The 26,149-nt window shown below is 36.1% G+C and overlaps 1 protein-coding gene across 11 annotated transcripts in view; it reads right to left on the bottom strand.

The window, feature by feature from the left end:
* DMD (dystrophin) overlaps positions 1-26,149 on the bottom strand; it is a 1,047,400-nt gene that overhangs the window by 124,192 nt on the left and 897,059 nt on the right. For all 11 annotated transcript variants that reach the window (XM_050333288.1, XM_050333286.1, XM_050333290.1 and 8 more), the window contains one exon: positions 936-1,014. In XM_050333288.1, coding sequence (XP_050189245.1) covers positions 936-1,014 — 79 coding nt within the window. The remainder of the gene's footprint in view (positions 1-935; positions 1,015-26,149) is intronic.

The raw sequence follows: 26,149 nt of genomic DNA on the forward strand, positions 1-26,149 counted from the left end.
TGCTGAGACTTTTCAGTTTCCCATTGAGATTTTCAGTGGAAAAATGGTTAACCTATTAAAATTACAATGCAGTATCAGCTGAAGAAAAGTTTGTCCTCTATCCCACTGTGAACGTAGATGTGCAATAATAGTAACACCTATTTCTGATGGCTGGATAACTTGTCCCTCTGCATGTAGGAGACCATTATCCCGTGACTATGGTCTGTTCTGCTGATATAATCTCTTAAATAAAGCTTTACTGTTTACTCTCCTTAATTGAAGTACAATAGAAAAGACATGGCCTCCGAGAAGCCTTGGAGCTTTGAAGGTGTTTCAAGTTGTCTTTCAGTGTACTTCAAAACATCCTTAATAAAAGAATGTGTGTGGAGGTGGAGCAGGAATTTTACTGGCAGTTATATTTTATGCAGAGTTGTAAAAAGTTCCCATTCTTCTGCCAACTTTCCCACCACTGTTTTGGTCCGCTCACTGCTCTGTTAAGGCATCAAATCCTGTAAAATATTTTTCTTGCAGGTCTTATTTTGACCCTTTTTGGAGCTGAACATTTCTTTGAACTGATAAACTAAATTTGGTTGGCTTTGTTTGCTTGTTAGTTTTTTAATTCTTTCAGGGTTAAAATCATCAGAAACTCATTTAAATATATTTTTTAATTTGCTAGTTCTAAAAAGGAATCCTTAAACAATGAAGACCAGCCTTGCAGTGACAGATGTATGGACAAAGAAACTTGATACTGGCAGATATTTTCCTGTTACCTTGGATCTGGATTATATGAACTTATTTAACAGTCCTATGCACCCAGGAATAAGGAAAAAAAAAAAAGAAAACCATTACAACACAGTCTAAAATAGAAACTCACAGCAATGATAATCAGCACATGGGTAAAAAATATCAATTAACTATGTGTGCAGGCTGAGCAAGAAAAATGGTTAATTACTCACTGGTAAGAAAATGCTGGGAAGTGGGGCCAAAATCCCTGTGAGCTTCATGCAGTTGCCTGATGCGCTCATCAATGGCCACCTGTTAAGAGAGGAGAAAAAAAGAGATTGTTTTCTAAACAAGTAACAAACAGCAATTATATTCAGATAGTTGTGTTTGGGGTTTTTTTGTTGTTTGTTTGTTTGTTTTTCCATTAGTGAACATTCAGTTTAATATTAAGCAAGTTCCTGCAACTGTAACAGTCGTTACCCCTCAGGGCCTGACCGGGATTTAATATATCTTATTGGAAAGAAAGCATTCAAAAAAAGATTTTGTTTTTGGTGGTTCCCCCCATCTTAACTGATGCTAGAACAAATTGAAAAGGCTGATAAGTAACAGTATAGCAAACTGGACTGACTTTATGCACCTGAACAGAGTGGCTACTTGCCAATATTGAAGTCAAAACATCCATCTGTTAATACCTTTAACAAACTACTTCTAAAGCACTTTTGAAAGTATACTGGTATAAATCAGCATGTGAAAAGTAATCTCTTTTAATGTGGACAGGATAACCAAGTGCTGAAATAATGTTGACCATGGAGCTGCTTTTACAAACAGTTCTCTGTTCTTTTAATCAGTCAAATCACAGCTCCTTGACCCTTTCCTTGGAACAGCCCTTTGAAGAACATGGTTTTTCCTAACGTTTTATTGGGTTGGTGTACTGCATGAAAACAGAGATACAAGTTGTTGTATCAGTTGTAAGATCGGTTTTATTTTTATCCTTGAAAATCCCAGTGAAGTCAAGTCTTGAGCAAGAAGCCAAAAGGGGGAGGTTGTAAAAAGATTTCACAGTGTATGAGTGACATCTAACAGCACCTTTATAGCCTATATGTTTAAAGGTTGTCATCATAAAGTTAGACCTAAGAATAGGACTGGGTAAAGCAAGAAAAAAGGGTTTGAAATTAACAATAGAATATTTTTGGAATATATTAAGTAAAACAACTGATAGGAAGAAGATTCATTTAACTTAAATATTGCCTGTAAGAAAAAGTGTTCCCTCGACATTGGCACAGCAGAAGGTAAAAGTAGTTCATCTTTCAATTGGCCTAATCGTGAGATATATAACAGGGAAACAAATGGGTTGCACAAATAAAAAGCAAGCCACATTTTAAAACTTTCAGGGATGTTTTTTGGTTGGTGGTAGGAAGGAATAATTGTATAATAATGGGGCATGATACAGTTAGAAAGGAAAAATAATGATAGGCTTGACCTATCATTGACCTTGACCTTGATATGGCTCTGTGTATTTGCCAAATAACCCCTAGAGGCCGAAATCTGGTTTAACTAAGCAATAGAAATTTATCATCAGGACATGATTTCTTTGCTTACAGTTTTAAAACTAATACCATAAGACCAAATGCCCCTTTCCTTTCTTTCCTCAAGGCATTTTTCTTTTCCTGCAGCTTTCTTCATTTCTATGTCTTCTCCTCTGGCTTCCCATACACAGACACAATCAATGTAACTTTTTGTTAGTGTCCCTTGAGCATCATCTCTCCACACAGCTCAGCTACAATCGTATCCCCATGTAGCCTCTGTTCTTATTGCTACTCTCTCCTTGAATCCAGAATTGCTCACAGATCAGAATTTATACTGGCAGGTTTAAGGTAATACATGCTGGCTTAGTCCTGTGACCTGTGCTTTTCCTATTTAATCTTGCTGAGTGCTCAGCTAGACAAAACTAAGCCTAGGAAGAGGCTGAATTCTGGATAACTTCTGAAACTGTGGGTACAAGAAGGCTGGGGAAAGGACAATTTAAGCCTAGAGTGAATTGCATGGATAGATGTTCTGTTAAGCAATGCTTCATACCAAAGATTGGCTTTGAGCTTGAGTTTACACCTAATTCACAGCACAGACAAAAGCTAGGGAAGTCTGTAAGTGCATAGAAAATCATGACAGGGCTGCTTCTGGTCATCAATGTAATTAGCTTAAGTACAAAAGCATTCACCAATGTGATATTATTTTTAACAACAAAACAGCCTTTCAATGAAGACTAGGAAGATAATCTTAAATGTACATAAACACAAGTAAAAACCCCATAACCAACTGGAAGAACTTTTAATGGAATTCCATCGACTCTTTGGAATCCTCTTAAAACTACCTCATAACATACCTATTTTGTCTTTAACAAATACTGGTTAATAAATTTTCAGTAAGCCAACAAGGATGGCATGCAGAATCTCTAAGGAGAATGAGAACTCTACAAATGTGCAGTGGGGAGCAGTGTTTCGTACAGGAGAATGCCAACAGCCAACTTGTGGTCAGAACAGAGTATGGGAACCCTTTGGTACATGTGACCACTGCCAGCACACAGCCCATAGAACTTCTATTAAGTGTCCTAAAACTGAGAATTTCAATCCCTTCAAAATATCCAAGTTACCTTTGAGCTGTACGAAATTATTAAACTGAAAATTTTTAGCCATACAGGTACATCAGCAAAATGAAATACCTTACACCCTTCAGGGTAAACTTTCAAACTGAACAGCTTTGAATGTGAGTCAGGAAATACCTCTGTCTAGAGGTAGATTGTGTCAATACAGAGAAGAATAAAATACTGGTAAGTCTTGAGTATTCTTCAGGAAATATCACCTGAGAGCACAGAATGTTATTTCATTTGGCTGCCAGGAAATACCACTTACTGATGTATTGGCAGACTACCTCTTAGATGCCAAAAGATGAACTCACTGTGGGTGACAAGGAAGATTAGTGAAGTCAGTTTCTATTATTTTAGCAAGACTAATATGTAAATGATAAAATAACAGAATTTGAACCCACAATAACTCAGGTTATGATGAACAATAAAACTCCATTAGAATGATTACTTAAGAGTTACAGAAGAACGTGTCTCTGATCCAATAAAATCAGAGTTGGATTCAGTTTGTGACTTACACCCTAACTACCTGGAGAAGGAGATCATACCCACATTAAGTCATTTATCAATGATTTGTGACTCCTCAAAAAAATTCTCACTGGCATGTAAAATTTTTTCTTATTTTTCATAAACAAGCCATAGGTAATTCCCAAATTTAAAATTTTGTTTTGTTTTCTTTCAAGTCAAGTGAAATATGCACCTCCAATATAAGCACAAATAGTATCCTGTGTATTTTTGTATGCTATGCTCTGAACCAAGTGCAGTTTTCCTTATTAATGAAATGATGTGAAAAACTGGAGCCTTGTGTGAAGAAAATGGCAAAATTCTCAACCTGATTTAAGCACTCATTTTCCTTGCTTTAAATGGAAGAAAACATACATACTGTTAATGAAGGAATAATTATCTTATCTGATTTCAGTAGTATCAGCTTAGCCAGAGTAACATGTAAAAAGTAATAATTTTAAAGGTACTATTTATTACCACCATGTAACATGCAAGGTCACAGAGAGGCTGAGGTTTGAAGGGACCACAGTGGATTATCTGGTCCAACCTCCATGGGGCAGGACTATGGATTTGATTTCAGTATCCTTTAGGTAAAACGCTACAGTATTTCTCCACAAGTAGAGTTTTAAATATAAATCAATAGATAGGTTTCTAAAAAGTCAGCTATTGCTTTATCTGAATCAAGATATGAGAATTTGGTTTAAACAGACCAAAGTATTTTTATATCTGATTTTGACTTAAACACAAACTTCAGAATTTTCTGTAATTGAGATACTTGAACCATCACTTTCCTCCACTGAGGATACACGCTTGAAAAGACGTGCATTTCCATTATTTATTTAAACTATGTTTTACATAACATTTATCTTCTTTCAATCATAACAAATGAAAGAACCCCAGTAGTGCAGTAAACATACTTGAAGGTGAAGACAGTAATATTAAAAATTCTATACTGATTTTAAGTGATATTGACATGGAACAGAAACAGCTTCTGCTCCACAAATTAAGAAGTTTAAAAAAAAGTTATTTAAAGTCTTTCTCCTCTAAAGACTTTGGAAACATTTGATGAATCAAGTTCTGTTTCCCATCATTTGGATGCAGACATATGAACTGAAATATATTATCAGGTTCAGATAAACAAGTTATGACAATAACAAAAGCAAAGTTAAGTCATGTAGTTGTTAAGAATAGTTTATAAGTACTTTACCTAATGTAGGGGTTCAATCTTGACAACATTTCAACATTTGTTATAACAGCTCCACTGAAATCAGAATAAGGATTTGATGGATTTAACTTGGGTCTACTACTAAATTCTGGATATTTTTTTTTTAGTGGGGCTTAGCTGAGAATGTTTTTATAGAAAGTCTTCTTTTGTGTTTAAGATCACATTGCAAAGCAGGCCTGGATCAAGAAGGAACAGTTATTTTCCATGTTCTCTGAAAGTACTCAAAAGTAACTGTTCAGGTGTGCTGGAGTCGCTGAACTACTCAGAAAGATGTGATGGAGGAGGGAGGCACAACCCCCACCCCATCATGTTGTTGAAGTTGTGCCTGCAAATAATGAGTGTCCTTAACAAAGAGCTCTAAAAATGGTCACTCTGTTGATCCATCAGTCTTATAATCATGGATATACAAATTCCACACTGGAGCAGCATAATAGTCAGCCTAGGTCTAGCTGTGGTTTAACCCTGACCCAGTCTCTTGCCCATAGCTTTGATTTTCAACTGAACAAGTTCAGTGGAGGAAACTGTCCCTGGGGTACTTATCTCCCAGGCAGGTGAGCTCTAATCACCAGTTCAAACTACTCTGCAAAATGAGTGGCTGCAACACTGCAGGAGCGGAGGTGGCTGGTTAAACATCTCTTTGTGTTCAGCACACTTAGAGAATTCAAGTTCAATGAACTTGGCCAGGAATTTATTCAGAAGTTTTATTTTTTAAACCTTAAATAGTCAGAGAAAAAATGGCTCAAGAAGCTGGTGATCACGTGCAGTAAGAAAACATCAGGTAAACAGGGAACGTTCCAGGGGGAATGTGTGACTGCCTTCACCCTTGTTAACATCAAGGCAATTCAGAAAGAGACTTCTGTGGGTTCCAAACTGTAATTCAAAATTCATTCACTTTTCTATCATAGTTCTCTGCCCGGATACACCCCTTTATAAAGCTGAAACACATGGCATACAACAGCACTAAAGTGCTAGTTATCTATTGAATGCTGCGTATCGCCCTTCTTCATATATTCAAGTAATGTAACTTGTAGAGCTTCTTGAAGACATCTAGCAGGCAACTGCATTTGGCTTTCCTGGTCAATGTGAATGTTAACTCTGAAAATGCACACTCTTGAGGAAACAAAAGCACAGACACCTACAGTTCTTCCTAAAATGACACCATAAAAACCCCTCTTTGATGATACCATAAAAACCTGTACTGTAGCACAGGTTAGTTCAGCTGCTGCCAGGTTAGTGAAACAGATAAATAGATGCATTATACATTCATCTCTTTCTGTTTGAAAACATTAAAGACTATTTCCTCTAAAAAGACTTAATAATTTTCTTCTCAGTCTAATTTCTAAATTGCAATAACATATATTCATAATATTTACATTTTTCTCAAATTATTTTATAAGCAAGGAAATAAAGAAGCTTATTGCAGAAACAGGGTTTAAATGAGCATCCCTCAGTCCCTTGTAGTGTGATCAAGTTTCTATAACTGAAAATAACTGCCAATTTTCTCCTAAGATTAGGCTAGGAAGAGATGTAGGTGTTTCAGAAAAAACAGTGTAAACAGTGAATCAAACCCCATTCTGTTGGTGTGGGTGGATCTCTTTAGAAATATTTTAATTTGCCAAGCAAGGCAAAAAGTAGTTTTTATTTTTTTTCTTTCTATATTTGCTCAGCACACTTCATTACATGTCTGCAATTTCTAAATCAACCTTTGTTCTTTCTATGAAAAAAAAAAAAAGAATAGCTCTTTTCATCTTTGATGCTTGTGGAAATTAACAGCAGTTTCTACTACCCCTATTTGCAAGCCATATCCTACTGTTACTGAAAAGACTCAGTGCTGTTTTGATAGGGGTTTATTAATATAATAATGGAATAAAAATTAAATTCTCTCTCTTCCTGACCCACCATTGCTAGGTCTACTGTCATACCAGCCCAATGCTAGATTCAAAGAGAAATTTTTTGTTTTATCCTTAAAAGAAAATGAAACTTTTCCTCACCAGGTTTCTCTTACAAGTTCTCACTTCTAAATAAAATATAAGCACTATAAGCACATATTAACCCATTTTTCAATCCATCCAGAACACAACTTCAAATAGGGGAGGAGGAATAAGAAAATTATCTATTTTGTCAAATTACTTCACTTTCTATTTTAAGATGATTGATGGAAGAGTGAGGAGGTCAGGCAGATACTACCTATCCCTTTCAGTGAAGATAGACATTTACATTTGAGCATAATGTCTTTAAATTACCGTTTGTTTGAAACACATCAACAACATAAACTCCTCTGAAGTCAGAATAATAACCTTTTTATAAGGGGCATCTAAGGGCACATGCAGCATAATATATATAGACACTAATTACAGAATTATGCTGCCCCCAATACAGGCAAGTTACGTGAATATGTGTGAGTAGCAATTTTTACTACTTATTAACATGAGACAGTAGAAATGAGATCACTAGTTAAAGGAAATGCTAAATGTAAGAGTTAAGACAACTGTTGAATGTCTGTGATTCCATGGAAAAATGGCAAGAAAAGAAGGAAAGATTAGCAGATTCTCATCTATGCAGCTATATTTAGTGCAGTAGCAAAAAATCCTTCCCCCTTTTTTTCCCTCCCCAAATTTGCTTCACTAAAGGCTGTTCTCACAAAAAGAGAAGGGCAATTTTCTGTATCAGTGTGCATACACACAATACTTATTAAAATAACACTCCTTTAATTTCCCCACCATACTCATAGCATTTCCACAGCCTCCTGACCTTGACTCCAATCACAGCCAATTTGACTGCATATCAAAGGAAACTGGCTTCTACAAGACCCTCTTTAATGTTGCCCAGCAATTCTCCTCCCAAGAGCTGAAAAGCTTCTTTCTTTGCTCTCACTGACTCAGAGCTGTCAAAGCAGTGCGAGAATGTTCTTCACAAATCAATAAACAGGAAGATCTGATCTACTGTACTTCTAATAGCTACTGAATTCAGTCACTCACTGTTCCTTGTATATTAGGAGATAAGGATGGATTTAAATAAGAACACTTTGTGCTCTTAATGAGGAACAGCAGGGGGGAAAAGGCAATTGATAGTCATTGTTCCCAGCTGCTGAAGTTCAAGTTTAAGTCTTGGCATTTACTGAGTTGAAAAAGCAGCGAAGGACAATTAGTTTTCTGGTGGAAAGTTCTGTAGTCTGAAATATTTTGAGAGTGTAAAAATAAACATGAAATGTGCTTATTTTTCACATTAAGGGCAAAATAGGTAAGTGCAATGTCATTTGCATGCATTTAAAGCTGTTACAAAGACTAAATTCAAATTTCTGGGTCATGGTAGGACTGTATAGTTCAGCAGACTGAAATCTGAGCAACTTTATGCAATTCTTCTTTCAGTAAAAAAAATTTAAAAATTCTTAAATTTAGTAGAATACATGTATTGTACCTTGACTGCTTTTTTTAATCCTCAGATGAAACAAGAGAGTAAAATGTAATATAAATTCAGGAAACATCTTAAAGCTCTGGGCACAGAGCCTCAGAAAACAGTAAATAAAACAAGGATCTTCTTGACTTAATATATCTACTGTGAATAACCAGCCATCACTTCTTAGGCTTTTGTTTTATAATCCTAGATCAGTGCACTTCAGGCTTTGTGTATTTCTATGCCTAGGGAAAAAAAGTTAGGTCTTATGGTTTAAACAACAAAAACATTCAAATTTAGAGAGAATAGAACAGTTGCAAACTATGTGAAATCTGAAGAACAAACATCTTTAGGAAACAATTCTCATATAAAACATTACTTGGTTTGTTTCAGATAAAAGATATTCTGTCAGAGAGGCCTCACGTTTGACATCCCCACTGCTCCTGTAAAAGCCATCACACAAGCGGGTGGGAGTTCTGCAAGGGCTTTCACGTCATTGTATGTTCCTCAGTTCTACTCGCTATTGTCAGATACAAAATATTTTATGAACTGGTATGAGCTGAGCATGAACTCAACCTTTTAAAGGTACAAGAAACTGTTTGCAGCCCTCCCTCCTGGACCATTTTCTTAACAAAGCTTTTAAATTCTTGTCTTTCCAGACACATTAATTCCTCTTTAATACTGGGTTTTTTTCCAATGCAATTTCATCAGTATCAATTATTTTTCTGCCAAATTCCTTGCAGGATTTCATAGTATACAATGAAAGTAATTTTACAAATGTTTATATTTGGCAATTATTTTTTTCACAAAGAAGCACTGCATCAATTAAAAAGTATTCAATTTAAAATTTACATTAGCTTAAAATTCAGATAAATTAATAGCCATAGACATTCCTCACTAGATTCCACTCCAAGTGGGCTGTGGCTTGCCTAATCACTTCTCTACACTCTTGGATGGTGCCTCTATATTCCTTCCAGGTTACCTGTCCATCCTTCCACTTTCTATATAACCCCTATTACGTGTTTGAGTTTTGCAAAGAGCTCCTTTTTCATACATCCAGGACTCCTAACATTTTTGTCTGACTTCCTGCTGCTCAGGATGGACTAGTTTTGAGCTTCTAGGAAGTGATCCTTCTGTATCAACCAACTTTCTTGGATCTCCCTTCCAGGGCTTTATCCCATGGGATTCTTCCAAGCAGATCCCTGAAGAGGATAAAATTTACTCTCCCAAAGTCATGGTTGTAGTCTCATGATCACTGTAGCCAAGACTCCATGTGACTTTCATCTCCCCAGTGAGCCTTTCCTTGTTTGTGAGTATGAGCTCCAGCAGAATATCGGTCTTCACTGGCTGCTCCATCAGTTATGTCACAAGGTTTCCATCAATACTATCCAGGAGTTTACTGCATTGCTTACTTACAACCTACTGTGCTGTCTCTCTAGCAAGTAACCAGGTTGGTCCCCCATGGGGACTTCTACTTGTCTATAAAAAGCCTCAGCCAAGTGTTCTGCACGGTTGGGTGGCCTATGGCAGACACCCATATACTGATCTGCTCTTTAATCCTCACCCACAAGTTTTCAATCAACTCCTTTTCCAATGCATCATTCCTAGTATAAATTTTTTCTATAGAATGTCTTCTATAGAGCCCCATAAAATATACTCCTTAGAGCTCTGACTGTGCAGACCTATAGGTTCAGTAATTTCCCTTCTGCCTTCAGCATAAAGTTAAAACTATATATACTCTTAGTTCTGTATTGTAAGCTGGGGAAAAGAGAAGCTAAAAAGTATAGGCTACCCTGAACCTCTGCTGGGTTATTGATCTGAAAATGAATCTAACTTTGATGCAGCTTGACATTTTCAAAGTTAGTGGGAGCTGGGTGCCTGCAACTAGGGAGAGAATGTGTTCTTTGGTAAGTAAAACCTCTAGTAAGGAGCTCAGCATGGCATGTATTCTTCCTGAGATCAAATCTTACTTTTGAGATCAAGGCACCTGCATACCTGCACTCTATAAAAGCTTTGAAATGTTTCCACATCATTATTTTTTTTTTAAATTTTTTTTAACAACATTCTATCTATCTTTCAGGACTGCTCATCATCCATAAGACTTTTAGGTGGTATACTGTCATCATTTCTAGGTACCATAACCAAGAGGCATGTGGATCAACTGCAGAGAGCCAAGAACGATGGTGACCTACAACAAAGGGTTGAGTGAGCAATTGCAATTAAAACTGAGGAATAGAAGCCTTAGGAAATCAGGAAACAGAGACATCTGAAATGAGTCCTTTCTTTTCCTACTATGAACACAATAATTTCTGCTTTGTCAGTGCTATTAGATCTTATTTAATTGTGCTAAAACCACAGGGCACTTGGAGGGTTCTGGATTATAAGCCATGATAAGTGTTATTTATAACAGAAAAATTCTACCATGTGCTTTCCTAGTTACTTACATTAAATAACATAAGTAGCCTATATATGAAACACATGCTCTTCAATCTTTCTTTGGGGAAATGGAGAAAACTAGGAGAAACCTATTTAGGGGAGGTACAAAAGAGGAATTACAAACCCCAGTTTCTCCCCTCTCATTCCAAGTGCTCTTGTACCAATTTCAGGGGAAATTCTAGTTCCCGAATGAGGATTATTGGAAAGGGAGAGGGGATGGAATACATTCTAATACAAAATTATTCCTAAAACTGAAGATATGTGCTATATCACACACAAAGTTCATAAGGTTTCCAGAATTGTAAAATGTCATTAGCAGCTTATACTGATATTTTCTGTAAATCTAAACTGATGATGGCCTCTTCCACTGAAGGCAATAGAAACACAGGTGATTTGATAGAACCTTCCACCTTTTTCCTCCCTCTTTCCTTTTTAATTCCCACAAAGTCTACGCATGTTCTACATACAGATAATTCATGAGTCATTTTAAATCAAGAAAGTTTCAGCAACTTAAAAGAGGAAAAAGTTTTAAGATACACTACCTCAAAACATCAAACGTAAAAGAACTCAATTCTGTGCTTTCTGTTACTGCAAAAACATCACAATTTCCCATTTCTACCTCAAATGAGTTTCAAGGTATGCAATCTTATTTCTTCTATCACACTTGTACTAAGTAGCATCTTACTCTGCAGTAATCTTACTGATTTCACTGACACTATTCATGGCAAAAGTTCCTGCTTTGTAGAGTGAAGGTATCTGATCTGGGACTGGAAACAATAGAAAAGATCAGCTCTAGTGAGAAATCTTCACAAAAGATGTGCTAGGGATTGAATTTTCTCAGTCAAATGCTTATAGAAACACAACTTGCTGCAGGCCAGAACAGGGCACTGATCTGCAAAACCTGTCTTGTGGTCACCACTTAAGAAAAACATGGTACATTTAAATTTCAGGTATGAGAGCACATTCACAGTCTTGTGAGGGTTTTTAAAATAGTACCCAAGTATCTCAGAGGTAGAGAAAAGTTTTGCAGGGCTACATTGACATTGCCCCCACCCTTCCCCTGCATTTTTCCTGCAGAGCATCTGTTGTCTGACTATTTTGTTATTCTCAATCTATAAGTATATGTTTAGACATTTTGTAATAGGAAAAGGCTGAACCATTAATTATGATTCTGTTGTTGCTGAAACATTAGTCTTTTTAGGCTCTAATCATCCATTGTTCCTACCCTAACATGGTTGTTTAATAAATGTGTTTCTTTTAGGCATTGTCTCTGACATAAAGACATAAAAAATGACACCTTGCTGTGGCCTTTTTTATTTCTTCTGCTTCTCTGATAGAGAAGACTGCAATTTCTCTTCATTATGGTTTTTATGCTTTGAAACAGAACTGACTCCTTTCTATTCACTTTAAAATTATTTCTGAACAATATAAAATAAATGCTTATTTTTTGTACTTAATATAAAAATGCTCTTATTAATGTTTCATAATCCATCCCTAAGGTAAAGCCCTAGTGTCTCTTAACAAGATTTTATGGTTATTTTGATTTTTCCCTCTCTTTCTCATTTTTTCCTCTCATTAAACTAATAAAAAATAATAAATTCATGCTGCATTGAAAATACCATTTGTTTCTGAAAGGTCAGGTATTATACACCAGGTTTGTGCCAAGGGAAATGGATCTTTGGTGACTTAGGGAACTGTAAGTAGAATGTCATGCAAGGAACGTTTTATTTTATGTCTGCCCCCAAACATATGCCTGTGTAATAATCCTGCATTGGCTGAGCATCAGCAGTGAAGATTATGCCTTTATAGTTCTAGTTACATTCCATCTCTTCCATTGATCTTTTATTATATTAGTTTTATTGCTCCTTTTCCCCAGATTTGTGAATCTCCAGTGCTGTTACTAGCATTAGTTTTGGGAATAGCTGCTCATGACTGCAAGAATCTCACAGCCTGGACCTGTCTTTTATGCAGGTTAATTATAAAGAAAACAGAGGCTTCAGTCAGTATTGTCTTTATTCAGCACTGCTTTTAGCTGATTGTGATTTCAGTTTTTCTCTTCACCATCTTCATCTTCTCTGACTGAAGATAGTGAAAGCACCAGCTTGCCCTCTGACTCCTCTGGGATTATCATCCCATCGATACTCAAGAGGCTTCGATTTTCAGTCCTGTCTTTTCTACCATTTTCCTATTGTCTTCTTAATTTCTTGTTGAGTATCTTCATTCACTTTTATAATTTCAATTCACACTTCAAAACCCACGTTCCTACCCCAAATGGAGTGAAAATACATTTTCTCATATGTACGTAGTAAATCTCTCAATTTTATTCAATGATGCTTATAAATAAGAGCTGAAGAATTGCTTGGACTAAGTATGCTGCTACATATGTAATGCCATGCAAAAAGATATACAGTCTGCAAAAAGGGCAGACTCTGTAAGGTTTATCTGTCCTAACTCAGGACTCACAAGGTGAAACATATAAAAGCCTTCCTCTATCAGAAATTGAAAGAAATACGCATGTCCTGAGACAACTCTACTCATATTAAGACATACATGCCAGAATCATACTCTAAATATAAGTATAGATTTTACTCTTATAAAGCTTAATTTTACTAAGTGAGTTTGCATGCCAAGGAGGAGGATGTCTTGGGAAGACTGACATAAGGAATGCATGGAGGCATAGGACAAGGTGGAAGGCAAGCCAAAAATATTCTTTACAGGGGTACACTCTAGGGTAATAATGCACCAAAAGGATTCTACATGCAGCATCCATTGCATTAATCCAGTATCTCTTCTCTTTCATATTTCCTCTTCTCTCCTTCTTTTTCTCTTTGAGGGTTACACCCCAAGTGACAAATGTGTTCACTCTAAATAAACCTTAGTCCTAAAACTTCCCCAAATAGGTCACCTCTTTGGTTTCCCTTTCAGCTGTACAGGGTGAACCAAGTAAGATGATGTCAGCAGGGACAGTTTTATTACAGTTGTGGTCTATTCACATTATTTGTTTATTTCATCCATATTTTTACATCTGGAAATCTCAAGAGTATAATACTCCATTTCAAGTTGATTAAAACCACTTGCTCAATCAAGTGCTGACACAACATAAAAAGCTTCATCTCATGAGATTACTGACTGCATGGATTAAGCAAACATTTATTTATTGTACTTTCTCAATGAACCTTTAGAAGATGGCCTCTCAGTCTCAATGACTTCTGCAGAATGTTCCATATCCCAGCAGCTGCTCAAGCTTGGGAGCAACCACACGATCAGTGCTTAATGCTCCTTGTTATCTGACACTTCTTTGTATACCACTACAGCTCTTGATTTTGCACAAAAGCCTCTTTTTCTCCCTGGGGAAGACATGCATATAGCACACTGAAAGATAATAAAATTACTCTAGGCAAATAACTGTTCAAATGGAAACAATTGCTGATAGGATTGATATTATGCTGATTGAAGATAATGGCTAAACTCCTATGATAGTGTAATGTGACTTGTGATAGGAGCTGCCTCTATCCTGCAGCTGGTCAAAATCCATGTATTTATGCTTTTCTAATATGTGAGTTACATTCAATTGGCATCAAAGCAAAACCCAATTCATATATAGCTCATATTGCTAAACCACAATGTTAAAAACCTCTAATTTAAGTCGGAAGATACATTCTGTGATTTCCACAGTTTAATCTATTTGATAAGGAAAGGTGCTTATAATAAACAAATTAATGCTATAGCACATTTTTACAGGGAAGGTAAAATTGTATATAGTGAAGGTTAAGAGCTATACTGGCATGAAGGATCACAGAGTATCCATGAATTGAAGAAAGCCATCGTTTCATGTATCTCAAAAAACCTCATTATCATATAGTGCATTGGTAAGTGCCACAGATTTTATTCAAGTAATTCCAGTAACATTACATGCAGTTTTCATCTTAAATATGTTTTCATTAGCCCTCTTTTTGCAAAACTGAATACTCTATTTACCACTGTCAATCTGTAAAGGTCTCATATGAACCTCAGATCTTTGAAAATGGGTTTGCTCAAACCCCAGATTTATCCATTTCACAGATTCAGATCCTGCCATGAGTAGAAAGGGAGGGCTCTTTTCCTTCCAGGGGAACAAAGCTCCAAGCTGCCCCCCTGGAGGAGGGAGTGGAATTAAAGACAAGAAATTTTATGTTTCCAGGAAAACTATAACTGGTCTGCACTGACTATTGCCATTTCAAAGACTTCTTGGTACAAACCTTAAACCAACCTTTTTCGTATATCAGTTCAAAAATAAATGCAATAAACTCCTGTATAAATGTTGTGGTAGAGTTCCTAAAATGTATTTATCATCTGCACAGCTTCAAACATGAAAAGTAACCTTTCACCTCCAGAAAATACATCACATTTTGATGAATGCTTTAGTTGTTTATTATCCAATGGCATAGAAACCTCTCTTAGATTTGCCACCTTATTTTCAGAGCTATCTGTATTTTATCACTTTTTTAATTTCACAAGTAAAGAATTTATTTCTGTTTAGGCTTGCCTTATCAGTTTCAAAGAGCAGAGAACTGAGAAACTCTAATAACAGAAGAAATCTTGGAGAATTAAGACAGTAAGAAAGATGGAGATCCTGAAATCAAGTGCCACTGAAGGGGAGTGCAATTCAAATGTGTGAAATAAGGAGTAAGAATAAGGGAGAAGCAAAGACAAGACTTCCAACACAGTTTGAAGTCAGCTGTGAAACCTGAATCTGCAGAATCTGTATAGCAGCACCATATAATACAGTGACAGACAGTTTAATTGGCAGCTACAAAACTTTAATTTACTAAGTCAGAAACCCTTTCTGAATGTCTAACTTACAAGCTATTGTTATCACAGTGACAATTTGACATGTGGCCTTCAAGCTAGGCAAATGAAGAAATTAACATTCTCTTTGAAAAAAATCTATTTATGAAAGACTTAACTTTGAAGGATTTGCTCAAGAAAGGACTCCAAAAGACAAAACCCAACAGATTCTCATAAATCATAAAACTTAAGAGTGATATCTATGGGTAGTCCTCATTATTTCTATAAAATGCCTTTAAAAAGCAGTGAAAGTGCGCCTTAAAACCATGTGTACAATTTAAGAAACAAGGATGGACTTGATACCTTCTGTAAAACTGACATTGAAGCTTCCATTTGCTTTAGTGTTACAAGATCAGATGACATATTTTTATATAAAACTTCAAGACTGCTGAGATTGAAATTTGTTCTCAGGGTTTATAGAAAGTAAAAAACCCACCCCAAACTACACCATCAGTATATGATGGGGGCAGGTCCCTCATGGCGTTGGCTCTCTCAGAGATGGGGAAAGCTTCTGGCAGCTTCTCACAGAAGATGGAGTGAGTGATCTCTGTCCTTTTCCTGACCCACGAGCCATTATAATACCCATTGCATTTTCTCTCCCCTGTCCAGCTGAGGAGGGGAGGGACAGAGCAGCTTTAGGGGGCACCTGTCATCCAGCCAGGGTCAACCACCAGAATACATCAGGATGGCTAGGGTTTCTAAAGAAATCTGATGACAGAAGTAAATTTGTGTTAAGATTTTTTGACAAGTTATGTCAAATAAAAATAATGAGATCATTTGTAAAAAGCAAATGAGTTCATGCTTGTTCAATACACTATTTGCTGCAATGAATTTAGATATTTGAATGAGACAAGCAGAAGAATTTCAAGCTGCACTGAGTCTTGTGTAGCTTTATTTAAAAATTAATTTACAACCAGAAGTTTACAAATGTAAAATACAAAGATTTGACTGGTGGGTTTTGTGTTCATTATTACTTTTTTAACTTAATGAAAAATCCCATGGAATAAAATTGTGGATGTAGAGTCACTTCACTCTGAAACCTTTCCATCCTAATGTGTTAGCTATTCTCTGTCCAATCTGAACATGTCAGTCCTTATTTTTAGTAGTATGTAGATGAAATTTTGGTTCTGTTATATACACATGACCATACAACTGGCATTTCTGTTAGTCCATTTATTATTTTACTCATTTTATTTGCCTATTAATGTAATTCAGTTACATAATTTGATTTTGTTATGCCTATTTAAATTTATCTGCTAAAAAAATAGTAAAACCTCACTGTAGGAAGGTTTTTCCTTTTCCCTTCTCTTTCTCTCATTAAAACTCAGTCTCTGCAGATCCTATCATCTCTTGTCTTTTCTACACTGATAGTCTTTTCACAGTCTCCATCTCCCACAGTCTCAGGAAAGAAACAAAACTGTTAACCAACCAGACCTAAGACAGAAGCCATTATTTAGACAGACTATTCAGTCAGCAACTCCACTGTACGGTAAGATTCCTCTGAACAAACAAGTGCTTTGATTACATACTGTTGGAATAGCAATGCTGGCCTACAGTTATCTGTCCATAACTGCTTTCTGGCTGCAGAAGCCAGATTCCACTCTGATGATCTGTAATTGCTTTTGACTGGATAATTTTTATCCTCTAGAGTTGCCAGCAGTAGCAGACATAAGGCTGTAAGGTAGCTACAAATGCCAAAGAAACTTTCAAAACTTTGAGAAACCAGTAGAGGAGTTGTTGAATTGACCAGGGTGCAATGAGACTGAAAGCACTTGAATTTCCAAGCTTACATGTATTTTAGAAAAAACCATCCACAGTGAAACTGGGGTTGCATTTGATTTAGAAATACATGTCCTTGTAGACCACTCCATGGCATTTCCCTGAGGAAATACACTCTGTCAGTGTGTTTCTAGTTCAGCTGCCTATACCATTACACTGTCTTATTATATAGCATCTGTCTTATACAAGGGAAAACAATCATGACAATCAGGGAGGGAAAAGGAGAAAAAAACAACAGCTGAGAAACCAGGGATACAGATCTTGTACTGTTAAGGTTCATCATATAGAGAACTGTCAGGAATAGGTAGCTGAAGGGCGCAAAATTTGGTAAAGTAAAAATACAACCTCATAGGTTCACATGAGCAAAATGTACTGATTTCATTATAGTTCAGTTTCTTTTGAAAGATAAATTTTGCAAATCAATGCATATAATATTTAACAAAAAGACAAATCCTTTCTGCTGTGACTCCCACTTCCAATGCCAACAAGAAGTTCCTTCACCTCTCATTTTGCTCCTCCTCACTACTGCCAATTTCCTGTTAGATTCTGCTTGGGCTCCTGTTGTTTCCTTCGTGTTATCACATTCTGCATGTTTTAAGTTATTCTTCAGAACTTAAGTGTTCTTTGATTTTTTTCTTGTCCTGCCTTCTGTGTTTTTTTTCCTTTCTTACCTAACAGTCATCCACTTTTCTGCCCACTCCAGTTCACTTTTCTGTTCAAACAGAAAAATTAGCCTGGTTTCTGTATCACTTAGAAATAAAAATCACAACAACTTGTGATTTTTTTTTTGTCGCAATATGAAATACTTTCCATGAAACTGGTAAAACCTTCAAAGTCTATACAGAGGTACTTGTTAAATTCATTTGACAGGGTTTTTTTTCCCCAGCCAACCATCTGTGTGTCTGTTGTGATAGCCTAGTACTGCAAGAATAAATTATATACCTGCTTCTCAGCTCTCAAACATATTTTTGTTTCCCATGTTGTCAGAAAATCTGATTTGAGATGTGTGCATAAACATATGTGGAGGACTATACATATACAACAACCTCTTTCCCTCCAAAATTATCCCACAACTTTAATTTATCTCTTACTCACCAATATTCTGCACTTTTTAGATATTATTCTGTACTTAAGCAGAACATACTTTTTTGTAGTTTTCTAAGTATAGTCAGAATAATTTAAGTTCAGCTGTGTTTGCTTCAATAACAATACCAGAAACTCCAAATCATTCTTGTCAAGTCATTTTCTAACCAGCAAAAATCTGAACTGCATGAAGACCTCTGAAGGACTTCTAGAATATAATGAATGGAATACTACATTTTTAAAGCAGTCAGGGTTGTTGTTTTGTTTTTGTTTGGTTTGGTTTTTTCTTTTTGTGTGTTTGTTTTTCACATCCCACTGCACAAGGTTTAATACACTGAGTTAAGGAGGCACAAAGAAGAACCCAGAGAACCAATTCACTCTGGACCAATATGTAGCCTGGCTCTGATCCACTACAGGTTCAGCATCATTGATTTTGCACTTTTACAGTACAGTTATGACTACATCCACTAAAGCTATAGAAGTGAGGTATATGCAGAGTTATAATGGTTCATTTGTGACTGCATTATGGTTCAAAACAGACTCAATAACACTGGAAATGCGAGGAACGCCTTCAAAGTTAAGTTAGGCTGACAAAATATGTAATTTTAATATAACTCTTTTTTCCCTAGTCTTAGAAATTTTAAACGAAACCTTGGACTTGTTCAAACATTGTTCCCTTGAGAAAATGCATTATTAATCTCGGCTCCTACATCACAAGAAACATCTTGCCTGCCAGTTTTCTGTCACTTTTACAAGCTCTTGAAATTGTTTAACGACAGAAGTTGAATTTTCTTATTAATTGGGAAACTGTTCACCAACTCCTATACTGGCAGCTAACATTTCTTCCCTAATAGATGCATATTATAGTATGCTAAAGTATCTATACTCAAAATGTTCCTACTGTAATCTTTAAGACTTCTACCATTTATATCATAAACGTAGACTAAATGAGCCTTTTACATGTTTCCTTTTGTTATCAGCACATATTAATTAGGGAATATTAGGAGCAGTGGAAGTCATGTTCTAAAAGTTGCATTTCCAACACTATGAACTTATTGTTTGTATACCAAAGGCTTCTCATCCTAAGATCTTATGAAGTCTGCACTCAGACTATGATCTTAGAAGTAAATGAATGAGGAAAGGAATATTCAGTTAAATGCTTACTGTTAAACTATGAGAATTAATAATATTGGATGGACTATCAGGAAGCACAGAGAAAAGATCAGACCACTTTTTATAAATCAGTGTGAGGCTGTAAAAATTTGTAAACCCAAAGCACATTACTGAGTAATCAGACTTGAATATTATTTTTATTTTAAAGACAAAGCATAATACACATCATAATTAATTGTAAATGAGCACCTGCTTCATACTTGATGGGAAGGCAAAGTTCTTTGACTTCAGCCATGCTTCAAAGCTATAGAATACGCTGCACATTTGAAGCCTCTTGTGAATCTTGACCTTCCTGAAATTCAGCAGTATGTCAATGTTGCAGTTTAACAAACGTTAAAGTGGGCATCTCCCTTTATCTTCAAGAACTGGCGGTATGGCTGAAATGTCCTTGGCCGTGGAGGCCATTGAGAAAAACACTTCCAAAAGAACTATAAGGTGGGCTTTATTATGACAATTAATCGTGAATGACTATGAAATTAGGATAAACATTCTTGATAGGATGGTACAGAAGAAATGTAGTCCCTTGGAATATGACTGCAGAAGACACTATTATTATATCTAGACATTCTACGTGGATCAGGTAATGCAAAATATTTGAATGTGAACTCTTTGTTAGCCTTTAAAACAAGTGCATACAGTTTTGAGAAGCAGCACAGTTGTCACCAGTTTCTGGATTTGTAATTTTATAGCTCCAACAGTCTGCAGACATTACATCAGCTATCAAAGTCACTGAAACTACAGAAACTGTCCAAGCAGCGGCACCACCCAGCTTATTAGTTGGCCAAGTACGTTGAGATCATAATGATGTTGTTCATTATTTCAGGCTTTCTTTTGAACCAGTTATTTTGGTTCATTTAATGGCACTTCCTACCACTGGGAAAAATGGCTCATGAGTTCTTAAACCTAATGTCTTACTCAGCCTTCTGATTTATGTATTACACTGTGTCTTCATGGAAATTTGTACCCCTACTGTTTATTTCACTGAACAATCTGAGAATACATAGATATCAAACTTCACTTCAAACAATCTAATGTACCACAAACAAAGCATTATGGAATAAACTAAGATAGAAAGGTACCTCAAGGAAAGTAAGCAAATAGGATTGTATGAGCAGACATGACACTGGAAGGACATGAAGTACGCTTCTATTTCATTGTATAGATCACATCATTCTGTAGAGACAGTGCACTGCAGACAAAAATATGAAGGAACTCTAATGAATGATGCTCAAATGAAAAGAGTTGATGAAAATGTCCAGCTGCACTAAAAAGACATGAAGTCACCATTTATGCAACTGATGCATGTAATAGGTGTTGGGAAGGAAAAGAAAATTGTTATGAACAGACTCTTTGGCAAAGTATCAATAGAATTAATTTTTGAGTTGTAATGGAAATGTAGGTCAGTGGAAATAATTTCAAGTGGAGGAAAGCATATACTATTGGAAATTCTGAGTGCTATCACTGGAAGATTGTAATCATTGGTTCAGAAACTGAACACAAGTTGAAATTAATTCTAATTTATATATGTTGTCTATTACAACATATATATTATGTATTTCTGCTTCAGGTAGATGCAGCTTAACTGTGAAAAGAAATAGTTAAATTTTTCTCATGATTTTGGGTTATGAGACAAGGTGGACACACAGTACAGGGGTTTCATTGGAATAGCTGCACACCCTCCCTTAGGGATGTGCACTGCTCCAGCCTCTCCTTGTTTCTCCACATCTCTCAGTGCAGAGTGGGGAACCAGAGAGACACAACATGCTGTGCTGGAAATGTGCAGGTGCCTATGAAAGGCTACAAAAGGACTAAAGTGTCTCTGGCTCCTGCTCCCCTCACTGGACCTGCTCCCCCACTTCCAACATCTTTGACAGCACAGAATCTTGCAGACCCAGAACTCAAACAGCTTTCCCTGTGCACCACGACCCACTCCAAAATATGAAAAGTCTTACAAGTAGTAGTTTTGCAGCACCACAAGCCAGTGTTGGTATGACATTGGAAAAGGGACAATGGCTGACGTGGGATAAAAATGAACCAATCCCAAGACCCATGAGAAGAGAAGACCACTTCTTCAGTCACCATTTATAGGTGGAATTTTCAGATGTCCAATCCTGTTACAAAATCCATAAACCTGACTAAATATTTAGGAGAAAAAAGCCCTTTTCTGATATTTTCAAAAAGCCAGTAGAAAACTAGCAAAAACTTAAATACAGTTTGGGTTTTATTTTTAACTATTATTACAATCTGTTATTTAAGATACTCATATAGAAAGAGTTATAAATTGTAAGGACTACCCCAATAAATTTTCAATTAAATAACTAAATTAATGTAGAGAAATTTAATTAAAGCTGCACTGGTTTTTACAAATACAGTTAATTAAGCTGCTATCTAAAATTAAATCTCACCCAAACCCCTTTTACATTTCTGCAGCTCATCAGATACAGATATAATTAAAATTCTAGAAGTTCACCTATGCATCTGAATATTAAAAAAAATAAAAAATAAAATGCACCACCAAAACCTGCTGAAGTAGTTTGAGAGGCTGCTGCTTTAATGGGATTTATACAGTCCTCAAAGTGGGAGGACAGCACACAGAAACCCCTCCAAAACAAATCTACGTTTTCAAATCTGCACAGACTTTTTCATGTAGTGTAACAGGCCAAGAACCTTTGAAGATTTTCCACAAGAGAAGGGTAGCAGATTGACATGACCAGTGAAAACAGGGAGATAAATCCCACTGACTTCTCATGTGCCTTCCTTTGAAGTGAGCAGAACCCACATAGGTAAGGAACGCAGCACTTGCACTTATACCCAGGAACAGATGTGGGCATCCTATCAGAGGGAAAAATTGCTTTTTCATAACAGAATATGCCTGATCTTCTGGTGGCCTAAATGATCCCTCTTCCTTTCCTGATCTTCTACCGACTGATTTTTATCTTGGTCAGGCTCAGGCTGGTCTGTTTTGTTGGTCAGATAAATGAAGATCAATTTTCCCAGGTGAGAGTGAATCAAAAATCACCTTTGCTTTACGTAACAAGTAAACATTTAGCAAACACTTTAGGTATTGGCTGATCAAGACTAATATTTAATGCAAATTAATGACACTGATTTCTTTATTAAAGCAGAGCATATGATGTAGCAGACGAAATGATTTCTAAACCAATGGGGTATTCAGAACTCAGATTAGGAGCTGGTCATTTCAACAGCTCACTCCATAAGTGGTAGCACTTTTGAGTACAGTAATGCAGTGCTCATATCCCATCCACATTACCACTACACAGGCAGGTCCTTCAGGAGTTCTGAGAATATACAAAAAGTAAAATTATCCTCTGGTGTTAAAGATATAAAGCTGAAACACTCAAAAAGGTACCAAGATTTTCATGACAGGTATTTATTTTCTTCTCTGTCAGCAAATCTAGGCAGAAGACAAAAATTGACCACATTTTTTTGTAGTACTGCAGGCATTAAATCCTCTTTTGGGAGGAACATGGATGGGAATCCCATGTTTAATGCCATGGAATTGAGGGTTCAGAACTGAAACACAAAACCTTTATCTGAAAAGCTTAATTTAAGGAAGGTGATTCAAGATCTGGGTATTTATTTCCAACTTGTGGCACAGGCATGCCTCTGGATAAATAAGCAAACTTTTTAAAATGCAAATTCACATAGGTTTACAGACCTCCACGGGGTTTAAACCCAGCTTTTGAAGTACAAGGCACAATTACCTCATCATTTTATGTAGAGTAAGAAAAAGGAAAAGAAAAAGCAACAAACCTCCAGAGTATGATATTAATACAATAAAATTTAAAAGGCCTATGCACTCCTGTTTGAAGACCCACCTCTCCTTGGAGGGAAAAAATCATTCATTTTTTTGTTATGTACAGAAAATGAATGTGTTTCCTTTCTTGCATAGTAAAATCTGGAGAATGTACACAAATAACAAAAGTTAATATTAATCCACAGAAGCTTGAACATTGAGCAACCTGTGATAATCTCTCTTTCTGCGGGCACTTGGATCACCCTCTCTTGCCTTGAGCTTGCAATGAAACAGGACCCTGACAATTTGCTATAATCTTCTTTAACCCTAATCACCATTTTAATAAAAAAGGGTCAGTCATCTTGGAATTTGTATAACAGGCAACTGTCATTCTATTTTCTAAATACACAGAGTATGCAGCTAACAGGTTGAAATGATTCAAACTTTTATTATCTTCAGAATATTACATTCCAGCATTAATATTTGTCAAGTAAAAGAAAAGAAAATTATGAGACAGTCTGCTTTGAGGAGCTTTATAGGTCTGCTTAGACCATGGTTGTAACTTTCACTAACTCTGATCTTAAGAAATTTCTTGGGATTTCTTGGTGGTGATTTGTATAACTGCCATGACCAAAAGCCTTCCTCACCTTACACTCCACTTTTCCTCTCTCCATCCCTTTCTTTTCTTCTCCTTTTAGATTATAAAATTTCTAGCTGTGTTCTTTATTTGTTTGTTTAATGATTTTCTCCCTACTCCTTTTTTTTTTAATAAATAGTGGTATGCTTGTCAATGGCATGACAGTCAAGGAGAAGCTTATATGAAAAGGAAGAAAGGAAGCTTCAAGGAGAAAAAAGAGCAATAAGAGAAACTTAAAAGAGCATCAAGGAGATTGTAGGCAGGGGAAGATTAAAGGAAAAAGCAGCAGACAACTGTGATTTTCAGCTATAAGGGATTCAGCAGCTGTCATTAAGAACCTGCAGCTCTGCTTGAGACATATTGATCACACTATTTCAATGTTTTCTGTGCAGCTTGGAGAGCCCTCTGTTTACCTTAAATTATAGCAATACTCAGGATAATACTTATCTCTTACTTTTTTTTTGAAGGAGGAAGACTGTCCTGTATTTCTCCCTCATTTCTTTTCTGGAAAGGGATGCTGAACTTCCAGTATTTTGCTCACCTGGTCACCAACACAGAAGTATAAAAATACCCTTCATGCTAAAAATGAGGATTTTCTTCTTCTCAATTTTCTTCCCATTTTTTTTTTTTTCATACAACTCCTTAATATTGTAGCCACTTCCTAGAATGAGTATTCCTGTAGGGCTCACAAAAATAATGGAGAATACAGTATCTCTGTATTTACAAAGTACTGGAGGGTTGTAACCAATCCCTGTTAAATGGTGGAACATCATTAGATTGTTGACAACTGAAAGAAGGTTTGTTTCTAGGATTTCTAAACCATTTTGCACACAATATTCTTGTACTGATATACAAAGTATATTTTCTAAAAAAAGCAAACACTTGTTTTGATAAATACTAGGACAGTCCTTGTTCCACAGGTTTCACAGAACGTTCTGAGTTGGAAGGAACCCATGAGGATCATCAAGTCCAACTCTTATCTGCCACCTGAATGTGTCTCAAGATTAATTTTTCCAAGTTATCTCACAGTTCCTAATCACACAGGCCTTTTTTAAGTTACATTGTACTCTAAGATATAAATGTTAGAGGACAAAAATGCAGGAGGTGGGATGATTCATGTCTCCCACACACCTCTTTTAACACCCTTTTTAGTGTTATTGTTTTTTCTTACATATTAAAACCAGCTGTATCAGTCTAAACTGTAGAATTATATTAGATTTTGGGCAAAAGGGAAAAGGGTAAAAAAGGAGAAAAGAGCACATTCATACTGTCATTTGCTTTCAAACACAAAGCCATAACGTTCCAAAGGTTTCTCGTTCCACTGTGGGAAAAGAAAAAATGTCTCTTATATTTTGTCTTCCTCTCTAGGTACATTAATGACATTTTTGTTCTGATGTGACTATTGTAAGAATCAAAATGCCTCAGCTTCAGGGTTTTTTTTATATTTTATAATACACCAAGCTCCACAAACCTTCGTAGAAAATAGAATACTCTTAATTATGAATAAATTAACTAAATTAGCAACATGAGATGGATATGAAATTAGAGGACTGTTAATTGAAACTGCAAACACAGCTGTATACAGCTTAGAGATGAATCACACCAGTAATGACGCAGATGTTTATAAAATGTGATTATGTTTAGTAGGAGCATACTATTGAAACTCCCCAGCCTATTCTTATATTGTGTCACTGAAATGGTTTTTAAACCCATGAACACCAGGAATCAGAATCTCAGGGATGGCAAATTAGGCTCCCTGGATATGTGAATTAGTGTTGTCTGAATGTCAGCAATTTAATTCTCCAGCTTTCAAAGAATGTAGAAATGGAGCCAAAAACAAACATCTGTTAGTTATATTCTCATTCAGGAAAAAAAAATCTCTGGCAAGTTAGAGACTGACTATGAGAAAGACAGTGAAATACAGTATTTCTGAGCAGTAACACTGTGGTGTGAATTTACTGATCCTGTAATTAATATAACGTGAAAGCTCATGAA

This window comes from Myiozetetes cayanensis, unplaced genomic scaffold (genome assembly GCF_022539395.1).
Source record: "Myiozetetes cayanensis isolate MyiCay16 unplaced genomic scaffold, myiCay2020 scf5-8, whole genome shotgun sequence".
Classification (NCBI taxonomy): Eukaryota; Metazoa; Chordata; class Aves; order Passeriformes; family Tyrannidae; genus Myiozetetes; species Myiozetetes cayanensis.